At 34.1% G+C, this 12,333-nt stretch overlaps 1 protein-coding gene across 1 annotated transcript in view; it reads right to left on the bottom strand.

The window, feature by feature from the left end:
- ADGRB3 (adhesion G protein-coupled receptor B3) overlaps nucleotides 1–12,333 on the bottom strand; it is a 446,982-nt gene that overhangs the window by 83,220 nt on the left and 351,429 nt on the right. The window contains exons 18-19 of the mRNA XM_053938382.1: nucleotides 11,380–11,483; nucleotides 8,600–8,702 (exon numbers count right to left, since the gene is read on the bottom strand). Coding sequence (XP_053794357.1) covers nucleotides 8,600–8,702; nucleotides 11,380–11,483 — 207 coding nt within the window. The remainder of the gene's footprint in view (nucleotides 1–8,599; nucleotides 8,703–11,379; nucleotides 11,484–12,333) is intronic.

Consider the following 12,333-nt stretch of genomic DNA (forward strand, 5'->3'; position numbering starts at 1 on the left):
TAACAGCTTTACAATTAATCCCATCTTTTTAAACCCCAAGTTTCAATAGCTGTACATTCTGACACATGAGGTTTTGTTGTCCTGTATGGCTCAGCTAAGCTTGTTAAGAAGCCATTCTCTTTCTAATCTTTCACCTAATTTTAAGTGGTATTTAATGAATAATACATCCATTTAGATTTCTAGCTTAAAGAAATTATTTAGCAAATATGTGATAGGTTGCAAATGCAATTTTTCATGAAATGGAAAGCACAGAGCACAAATTATATGCCACACCACTAATTAGAGACAGATATGTAATCACTTACTAATGGAACAACATTTTGTGCCAACCTTATTCATACTTGCTTCCAACTGCTGGACTCCTAGTGCCAGATATATTTCCATTTTCTTCAGGAGAGAGAGAGACACTAGCATGTTTTCCATCCTGTTTTTAAACCTAGAAGTCTAGTGCATACTGAACTTTCTGACATTACAGGAATTCTATCAGTTTTAACAGCTTGAGGCCTTTTTATTACAAACATGTACACTTCCCTGCAGGATTCTGGAAATCTCACAATTACATTCATTAAAAATGTCCATGATTATAGCCAAATGCATGTTTTGTAGATTTACCTTTACAGTTTCCTTTCAACAATTATTCTGAGCATAACTTTTTATTAAATTCCACAAAATACCTACTTATTCATCCAAAATGTCAGTTTGATATGAATTTTGACAAAACCATTAGAAGAGAAAAATACCAGAGCACATTTACTGTCAAATTTGTCAGTACCAGGCTTAATGTCTATGGTATGACTCACTGAGATTCAACAAAATAAGCATGTACGTCCATGAAAACAAGCATAAAAAGGTCATGTTTCAGCAGCAGTCTAAAATTAGAAGCATTACATGCCTTTTACATTAGCATCAAGAGGATCTCTAGGTACATAATTTTGGGTCTTTGGTCATACCTAGGAGTCCCTTTGTTTGACAAGCTGAGCATCTCTCTCATGACAAAACCCTGCTGTAATCCAAAGAGTCTACCAGCACTGGTATTTCTCATGTCATAAATATGCTCAGATCATGCTTGCTGAATGCTGACTTCATTGACTTGGGCACACAGCGACCACCATTTCTTTCTCAGAAAGAAAAAGCAGGAAAGGTCAGAATTCGTGTGATTATCCTTGTTTTTCCATCTTATTGTTAGCCTCAGTCTAGAACAGAGATTTGCAACTGCTTGTCCCACTTCCCATGAAATTTCACTTAACATCACCTTAAAGAAAAGACAGAAAGTGGAAATGAGAATGAAACTCTGATCAGACCAGTCAGAGAATCAGATCAATCCAATAGTCATTTTCTGATAAAATGCTCTCATTGGTGTGATTGCAAGACATAGGGCCTAAAAACTGTGACCTAGGAAAATAAAAGGAAAAAAAATGCTAAACTGTACAAATGAACTTCATAGTGCATGCCAAGGTTAAAGCATATCATATGTTCCTAAAAATATGCAGACCCAACAGGGAGTTCTAGTGATGTATAAAGAAAAATCAGTACAATAGGTAGACAATCTTCTGCAAATTTACTCTATTATTTGTTAAATGATAGTCCTTTTAAAGTGACATTGTTTTCTATTGTTTCATTCTATTATACAGAAAGAGTAATGATGTAATAATTACTGTTGTAGGGCAGAAGATTTACGTTGCATTTATCTCAGAGCTGTGATTTTTGATGTATTATTTTACCAGGTATCTATTAAAAAAATCTTACTGTGTTTCTGTACCTATTTAGGTTTATGTGACAGAGGTTTTCTACACCTAGATTCTTAGAAAGCGTAATTCACATATGAAAATCCATCAGAAGTTCAACTTTCACATTATAATGAAAATAACCAAGTAACTTGGTTTTGATGTTGCTGTTCTTATCATTCTTAATTAAATCCTTTAGTATTGTGATGTTAATTGCCATGGTAACTGCATTTTAAAAATAATTTTTACTATTGCTTAGAATTGTCTATTGTTTCCTCTTAAAATTAAGATCATGTAAGTGAAAGACATGAACATTTAACTGTTTGTAGATTGTTTTATTTCCCATTGACTACCTTTCTATTTCTATTGAAATTCAAAAAATAGGCAAAAGAGAGGTGTGAAAAAGGTGTGAAGCCCAAAAATAGCTGCTTGAGTCATTAACAGATTGTCTGAAATATTTCATAAAGGTGTTTGTTAGAGAATGAGCTATTTTCCTTAGAGCTGTGGGGGTGAATTCAAGAACAGAAAAAACTACTCTAAACAGGTTGTGAAGATCAAGGAGGAAAAACCACACAATTCTGGGAAGAGTAGGACAGCAAAGAGTTACCTCAGGAAAGTCTGAGCTAACAGCATCTCAGAGCAACCTGTCAGTGCCTATGGAAAGGTCATTGACAAGATGAAGCCAGGTTCTTCACAGTGATGTGTAGTGGGATGACAATGGGCATAAAGAAACAAGAGGAGGTGTGTATCAGATATATGGAAACACATTTTGACTGTGAGGACAGTCAAGCTGTGGATCAAGCTTCCCAAGGAAGATGTGATGTTACCATGCCTGGAGGTTTTCAAGACTTTACTATTATATAAAGTCCTGAGCAATCTGTTTTGACCTAACAGCTGACCCTGCCTTGAGAATGAAGTTGGATACATGTTCCAACCTTAACAATTCTGGGATTCTAAAATAGTTCTAAAAGCTTTTTAAAAGGTTCTGGGGATAGGAGACACAGAACAGATGCTCCTAAAATCTGACCAATTTCTTCCCTGAAACCTGCTTATAATCAAAATGTCTGTTTTGTTTAGATATAGCAAACTGAATGATAAATTTGATGTATTTTGAGTAACAGTCTGACAGGCACTTTTGAGAAAAATGTTACCTTCTCCTCCGAGGCAGGTAACAGTAACATGAATGACAATGTTTTGTGATCTTGGGTAAGAAAGATCTGCTCCCAGAGGTTCTCTTGAGAATCTAAAAGCAGGTAGTTAATTCAGCTGATGTTAACAGCTTTTGTCAGAATTTGCCATGGTAAAACAGCATTGCTTAAACAGACCTACTCCTGTAATAGTTATTCAGCTAAATTGGCTTTTCTCCCTTTGGTTGTTTCTGAGTTTCAAAACACACAGCAGACAGATAGATATGTGTGGTGCAGTGCACTCTGACTCCTGACCTATTTACTGGTGTGTTTCTCAGATGGATGACCCATACCAGAGACTCTCTGGGTCAGCTGTTCAAAAAGCTGTTACACACACACAAAAAAGATGACAATCAGCAGAGTAGGTGTTAATTTGGAAGTCAGATACTGACAAAAATGGAAGGATATATTTTCCCAGGCTTTAGCTTCTTAAATGGAGGGTATTCCCTTGAAGTTCTACAGAAAGTCTTGAAATATGGAGTGCTACTGCTTGACATACTGAATTCCCTACTTCCTCATTGATTTTCTAAAACAACCTTAATGCTGTGTTAGCATCATTTCTCTGTTCATTCCATCTGCTCTGAGGTCTCCCCCGCTGTTTCCTAGGAGATATATTGCCACCATGCCTGCATCTGTAAGTCAGTGGCAGATATGGGGCAAGAGCCACGTGGTTAGAAGCAGCATTAGTATCACCTGAACATTTGCAGGTTTCTCAGGGGATCCCACCACCCACCGTCTCTCAAAACCTGAGCGAGCTCTAGTTTCGCAGTCAGCTACTTCAGAGCACTATGGGAATGGGATGCTTTGCTTCTCAGCTTCTTTCCATTCTACTTGCTTCTTTCAACCTAACACCTCTCTTAAAAAAAATGCTAAAAGTGGGTTATTTTTGTCCAGTCAGTCTATTTAGTGAACGTTCTAATCTTATTATCTACACATTTTTATGGGGTTTTGCTTGTTCACGATGTCAGGCCACTGGCAGTTTATGTTATGGTGATCAGGACAAGCCTTTTTCATATCCTTTAAGGTATGGTCTAAGAGATGAATTTCAAAGTACAATAGTAAGCATAATAAACTGGATATTGCAATTAAACATGAATGACACAGCATATCAGGGTTACTAAATCTTGCATTAACACCTTCCCTGTTCCTTCCATAGTAGGCACACAGAAATCTGACTATGGCTAGCAAAATGCACTGAGTCTCACAGCATTTTTAAAAGCATGTTTTAAAAATATTTAAAAATAAGAAACTTTCTCACAAGTGACCCAAACATCAGCAATGAACCTTTAATTATAGCCAGTATCAGATGATATATTAAATAGTTACATTTTAAACAGTTAAATTTTTCTCATATGTATAAGGAATTCTATTGTTTTTTTCAAAATGTATTCAGCTTTGTTTACTTCACAGGAAAAATAGATATAAAGGAATTGTTTATATCAAAAAGCAAATGTGTTTTTGTTAGGCAAAACTGTGAACAAACCAAGATATTTTCTGAACTTTTACAAAAGGAAAGAGAATTTATGAAAAAAATCCACATAATACTAATCAATAACTTATGGAGGTAGAGAATCTATTCATTAAATGAGATCAGAAGCATAGTAAAAGTTTATAGCTTAAATATTAAAGGCTCACATATAGAAGAAATACAGCCATTTTTCTTGATGGCAAGAAGAACATTAGGAAACATAAGATAGCAAGAGTTATGATACAGTGAAAGCTACAAATCACTGATAGATATTTCCTAAAAATACCTGTCAGTCTCTTCAAAGTAAATATTTTTACTTTGAAGTAAGTATAATCTATAAAGTAATGCTTTTGTAGATGTTAGGGACATCTCACAGGTTTTGTGAAATAACAGATATTTGAGCAATTAGATTATAAATGAGAGGTTTTACCCTTCCTTAATTCAGGGGACTTAATTTCAGAGTTAAAACTAAATTCAGTTGTTAAAGTGTAGCAATTGCATATAGTCAAGTTTAAATATGATTATGTGACTAACATTTAACAGTGGAAAGAAAATGAGACAGAAAGAGATACTAAAGTAAATTAATATGCTTCTCATGCACAGTATAACACCAACTATATTTAAACAAGAAACATAATTAATTTGATAATATTTTTGTAATTTCAGCCTTCAGTGACCTGTATTTCACAACAGGATCTGACAGAACAGAAATCTTTTACACAGTCTGAAACATTAAGAAAGCTTTGAATAAAGTTCTGTGTTTTCAAAGGTTTAGGGAAACATAATGAAAAAAACAGAACATTTCTCAGCTGTGTCCTTCAACAAAATGCACAACATGTTTTGCTAAGAAGGAACAAAAGGGGAAAGCTTTTCTGTTGACAAAAGGCTTTTTGCTATCCCAGTACAAACCTTACAAGAGAAACCCTACTCCCCTCCATGACTTCCCTCATGAAATACTCTAAAACAAGCTGAAATTACACCTGACCTAGACTTCTGTTCTACTGTTGGCATCCTCAGGTTACTTAAACTGGACCAAAAAAAAAAAAATTAAACAGGTAATATGAGAAATGGAAAATCTTTTGGAGTTTGAAAGAATATAAATCCCTTCTACATGTCCTCAGTAAATATTTTGTCCATTTGTGACCATGGGGGGTGATCTTTTTCTACTGAAAAAAAGGACAAAATTTAGTTGAACCAAAGAGAAAGCCATTTTCAAACTCACTAAACTTTCATTAAAAGAAGCTTTTGCAAAAACATCAATGATATATTCAGCTTTCAAAAAGCAGAGTTAAACCTAACATTCTAGAATATCTATGATTTTTTAAAACCAGAAAGAAAATAACAAAAACCTGTGATTGTCTAGACCAAGACACTCCGTGTTTTTTTCTATGTCATAGATGTCAATGGGTGTAATTAAAACAAGCCACAGAATTTTCTTGGAGATTGAATAGCTCTGAAGTTAATAAAAATAGTTTGTGAAGTGTTTAATACAGATAAAGGAAATCACAAACTGCAAACAAATCAACAATATGCTTTTTGCTATAATACATCTTTGGTATGCTTAATTTACATACTGTTCAGCTTTAAACTGGAATTCAGCTTTGATGACATTTACAAGGACCTATTCAAAAAGGAAATATACACAAATATAGAACTACAATCAATTTAAATTCAGAGCAAAACTAAAGCACAGAAAAAAAGATATGCTTCAGCATTGTGAATATTAAAATCATCATGTGGATGTTAACTAGCTGCCCCAAAAATATAAGGATAGTGTAAACAGAAGAATGAGAATGGAGCACAGCAAACAAACTCAAACTTGACATATTATGTTTCTCCAATACATTAAGAAAAAAGAACTCCTTTTCTTGCCATAAAATACTACTTCAGCATTTATCCATCAAACAGTTTTTGCCAACTTGGTTATTATATTGTCTTGATAAAATATTCCCAAGATTTCTTCCAAATTTTTCAAACACTAAAAACTCATATGGTTTTACTTCCAGTAAATAATAAAATCTCAGAAACAAATCTAAGATATTTTTAATCCTAAATCACAGGTCAGGACCTGATTCTCTTTCTAAAGTTTTCATGTATGGATTTAATTTTCCATCTCAGCAAAATGAAAACATAATTTTTCTTACAGTTGTCAGTACTGCAATCTAGATGTATGGACTAAAAATCAAATGCTTCTTGGGATCATGTATGATCTTGAAAATGAAAAAAATCAGAACTTGAATTCAAATACATCTGATGCCTATCCACGTCCCTACTTACAAACACAGTGAAGTCATACCCAGATATGCTTGTTTTTATTTGAATAAATCTTCACTAAACAGTGGTGTTCGCTGGCCATTTTTGTTGATGCTGCATTCATAGGTCAGCCTCTTGGAGCTACAACATATTCATGTATCAGTTGACATTGTGATAAAAATAGCTTTGGTTTGTAACAAGGGATGTCTTGCTAGATATAACAGATGTATTTTGCCTTTGATCCATTAGAGGTACTCCCTGGCTACAAATTCCTGGTTGGTAGATGCATCAAAAACAAGATGTGGACTCAAAAAGAAGAGAAGTGCAGCAAGAAGTGTTATTTTACAGTAATTTTTCAGACTGCATATTAAAAATATAAACCTTGTGATGTGTTTTTTGCTGTCAATTATTTCCTTTGATAGCTGCATTTTTGGATCTGTTGGTCTCAGAAATATCTCAGTGTAATATCTCTGTATTTTGAGAAGTTCACGAAGCAGAAGTGAGGGAGCTCAAAGAGATTAAGATTAATAGAAAAGAACTGGATTAAGGGTGTGTTTTAGTTCAGAGCTCCCTGAGTCAAGTATCAGAAAGAGGCTGCCAGCATACCTAGTAAATGTGATAGCAAACACAGTTGTTTTGATGCCCTCAAACTCTGATTCTACAGTGGCAATGTACACAGGAACTTGCAGCTACTGAACCATATCTATTCTTGAAATGCATAATAAAATAGTATATATGACTATGTATAGAATTCCATGGAGGATTAATTCTGTACTCTGGTATACTGAAGTTGTTAGCACATTGTTTTTCCCCCTCTGAATAAAATTTGTTAGAGTTACATGGATTTCTTCTGGAACTCCATATTTTGTTTATTTGCACCTCTGCACACTGTCAAAACTTTAAAAGCATATTGATATCTTGACTTCAGTAATTTTTTTATCATAGGTGCTGGAAATGACTATGCTTGGTTTGGATATGTTTTACAAAGCACAGCTATGTGACTTGCATTGAATTTATGAGAATTCTGGCAGCTAAACTGCTAAGCACTTATTTGAAAAGAAGTAATGATTAATTACAGGTCTGTTGTAGAAACATCAGTTCCTACAGCAGATGATGAACATTATTTCATTTGATATTAGAAAAATTAAGATGAACAGTGCATTAAGCAGTTTAAAATGGTAGGAAAAAGAACTACTTTATAAGCACTTGCTTGCTCCAAACTTCACAGCATTCTATCAAATATTGCCCAGTTAACCAATTGTGCACTGTTTTTTATTCCAAGCAAACCTGCAGTTATGGTTGATTTTAAGCAACCACTTATTGACACTTGTGAAAGCTGCCTAGCATCACCAGGCACTGGGTGATTCCTCAAAAACTGGCAAGCTGGCTGTTCTACAGGAGAGGCACAAATGACAATGATGTTCAGAGAACAGATTATTAAATCAGCACTACATCACTAAGTAAGGTATGCAGGGTTATTACTTTCTCATAGCTACATCAATCAGAGATCTAACTGTTCTGTGGCTTGTTACAATGTCTGTTTCTGCACATTTTCAAGAATCGTACTCCAACTTCTAAGCAATTTCTCCTTGCCTTTCGAGTACCAGTGTGTTAATAAAAAGACAAAAACACTGTAGCGCAATCCTATTACAACTATTATAATGAACCAGAATTTGTGCTTTTGATGTTGAGCCTTTGAACTTTTTTGCTTTGAAATTTAGTTAGAAAACACACAAGTCTACCAGAGAACACAGCTTATCTAGAGGGAACAATACCAAAAGGGATTTTTGAAAGGGAAATGAAGACTATGCAAGATGTTAAATATTTTCCCTTGTCTCTTAATATTTTACCAAAACCACCAAGTCCTATGAGTATAGGACTAAATGGATGTAATTATTTTAAGCTAAAAACAAATAAAACAATGATATTAAACTTTATGGGAAAATTTAATGCAATCCATCTCATACCTTGTTATGTGTCTGAGTTTGTCCAACCAGGATAAGGATATTTGATGAGATAATTGACAGGCAGAAATTGATTAGAATTATGGACCTCTCAGATCTGATGTACCTGTTTAAAAAAAAAAAAAAAGTACAGGAAAACAACTAATAAGTCACACAAAGCTTTGATTTAGTTCTTGCATTAAATATTGTAGATACTCTGAAAGAGAGGTGTTCCCTTTCATGTGCTCAGAAAGAGTATTAGAGAGCTATAACAATATAAACATGAAAATGATATTTGATATTTTGATATTTTGATAGATATTCCACAATTTCCTCTTAGTATCTTGATGTAGTTTAAAAATAATTTACCAATGATTCTTTTGAAAACCGCTGGCAACATGGTTCTAATACCATATTGATAATAATGGGCTTACATGCATTCATGTCAGGAACTTCTTATGCTCTCTGCTTGTCCCTGGGAATATCCACAGCTGGCACAGACCACTCATAATTACTAACTTCAGCAAAAAATATGGTGATTTATATAAACAGAAGATTTGAGCCACAATGCATAAATATGATGCGGGCTGGTGGATGATACTATGGCAGTGAATTTTGAAACATGTTATTGGGATAAGGGTAACATTAATCTTGATGCTCCAATAGTACTGTAATATCCTCATAAGACTGAATGCCAAAAAATATCCAAATGTGTACAGAAAGATTAAATTATAGCAGCGAACATCACAGTCACCCTTGCAAAATTATCATATACTTTAAGATTAAAAAGTCAAAAAGTCTTATCACATATTTGATTTCAAAATGCAAGTGTTCTCATTTTTCTGTATACAGCCTTTCTATATTCTACAGCACAAAAAGAGAATGATTATGTTTACAACTGAAGTACCTTTCTGACCTGATTTTAGAGCTGTTAACAGTAAATGCTGACTACTAAAATAAATGAAAGTTAAGGGTGGTCAGTTCCTCTGAAGACCTGATCTTTATATATTCTACAACCAATACTATATGCTTCTCACTGGAGTTCAGTTCATATTGCTGTCTCCTCCTGAGATGTACACCCATAGCTGACTCTGAGGAAGTAATAAAAAAGGCTGTTGAACCCACAAGAAATGCTGAGCTTTGGACATGAAATTAATTATAGTCCTTTTCGCTTGCATATCAAGAGATACAGAATTACGTTTTTTTCAGTAAGACAGAACAACCCTAATACCACAATTCACATTTTTCCTTAAAAAATAGCAACATTCTTAAGGCTAGTTCTATGTATTTGCAAACAAATACAAGAAGTCCAGTGCCTTTGTTCACACAGAGACCACACTGCTGCTTTCTAACTTGCTAACTATTGATTCACTTGGGCCAATTCCCAACACTGAGTGCCCATGGATTACAAAGGACCTTAGTGGTTGAGTAAATACAGTGCAACAGGGGCTCATGGCACTGACTTAAGCCATAACACAGCATTTTATCTCCACTTAGAAGTTCACAGAATCATAGAATCATAGAATTGCGGGTTGGAAGAGAACCTAAAATCATCCCCTGCCATGGGCAGGGACACATTCCACTGGAACAGGTTGCTAAAAAACCCCATCCAAACTGGCTTTCAACACTTCCAGGGACGGGACACCCACAACTTCTATGAACAACCTGTTCCAGTGCCTCACCCCCCTCACAGTAAAGAACTTCTTCCTTGTATCTAATTTAAATAATGGAGTAGACCAGTTACACTGAGCATGACAATATTTCTATCCAAGTGCTAAATATATTAGGGAGTGCAAAAATAACACTATAATTCTTCAGATGGGAATTATAGCCTGAAATGCTCTCATTCTTAGTTTTGACAGACAAGAACTGATAATTTTTATAGTCTTTTATCATAACTTATGTAACTGGATATTCTTAAGAATTATATATATATATTTCTAATCCTAAGAGTCATAAGAGTGATGGGGTGAGAAAGGGGTGTAAAATTATCAAGCTGTTTTTAAAAGCAAAATTCTATAGGTTGATTTTATATTACTCAAGAATTTATTGTTTTATCCTCTTGTTTCTTATTACTTTCATAAGAACCTATTTTACTTTAATTATTGAAAAAAGTGAAACGAGAATCCATGTTCACTTTTAAAAAACATTTATTACTTTGCGTGACTTTTCATCTTATTTTTCTGTTTCTTCTACACTAAGACATTACGCTATTTCTCATTACTTCTCAGATTAATTTACTCCATAAGTATTTATTGCACTTTTAGTCACTATAGTATTTTAATATTGTATACTCAGGATGGAATCAATCACTGGGATGTACCATCACACTATTTATTATTATTTAATTTTATGGTCTTTATTCAAACTTATAACTGATGTGAACAAACTCAAAATCAGTTGACTGAACCTCCCTAAATGTGCCACTTCAATATTATTTTATTTACAAGTTTTGTTTAAAAATGTAAATGGGAGAAAAACAGCTAAAGGTATAGGCCAGAAGCCTCATATGAAATATATCATATATAAGAATCCTGCATTTAGCACTATGAATACCACACCAAAACAGGAATACCCTCCCCACTGAAGCAGAGAAAGAGAAGAGTGGGCTATATCATCATCAGCAGGCCAAAACAGTAAAACTGATCAATCACATCAACAAATGCATCAAAGCATGCACTACGTTTTCCTCTTTTTTTTCCCTCACTTTCCAAACAATTAATGTGGGCTCTAATGCTCTCTTTAAACTGCAATTCAAATAAATATAATGTATTTACATTTAGCTTTCTCAACCCATTACATACCTCCATAATGCTGCATAGACAACTGCTAGAGTGATCAAGGCCAAGCAGGAAAGACCACTGCCTACTATTAAGGTCACTGAGGGTGTACCAGATGATTCCATGATCTGTAAGTTACAACAGGCAACCATGAAGAAAAAACATACTCCAGCACTTAAATCAACAAGTCAAATTAAAAAAAAAAAAAAGCAAAAAGGGCAAAATTAAAAGCAGACAAACTACCACAGACAGATTCAATAATATTAGTTATGAAGAAGAAATCAACTTAATTCCAAAACTGATCCCTACATAACTGTGAGATCTGCTTAATGCATTCCTCAGAGTCCTCTGAGCCTTGTAATACCTGCATGATACTTTGAAAAATAAACTAGTAATACTACAATGTAACAGGAGACTATGATAGCACAAGTTTAAATGACTCTCCAGTTAACACCAATTAAAAGATATACTTCTCTTTAGAAGTAGCAATATTTATAATTGTGCATTAAATATACAGCTTGGTTTCACTCTAATATATTGAAGATCATCCAGTAATTTGTCCCATAATTTGATTCATGCTTGTTGCAGAATGACCAAACTTTCTGACTTTTAATAACTTTGACTTCAATCCACTATTCTCACATGCTTAATTTCCTTGGGCCTATGATTGCCTAGAAGGAATGGCATGATATCTATAGCAACAGTATCAGAAGCCTTCATAAAGAAGCTACAAATTCAGAATTATTTCATTTTTACTCTGTGTGTTAATAAAAATGAAAATAAATTAATGACCTTGAAAACAAACTAGCTTTCCTTGCTGTAAGGGAAACTATTATCCACAGATATCAGGTCAGTTTTTTCCTCTTTATATATATGTGCTCATGTTCTGAAATAGACATGGGTTTTTCTAATAAATATGGAAAAAATGTAGATCTAAAAGTTTTAAAGGATATCATGCCTGGTTTACCTAAATGCTTT

Source organism: Vidua chalybeata, chromosome 3 (assembly GCF_026979565.1).
Source record: "Vidua chalybeata isolate OUT-0048 chromosome 3, bVidCha1 merged haplotype, whole genome shotgun sequence".
Lineage (NCBI taxonomy): Eukaryota > Metazoa > Chordata > Aves > Passeriformes > Viduidae > Vidua > Vidua chalybeata.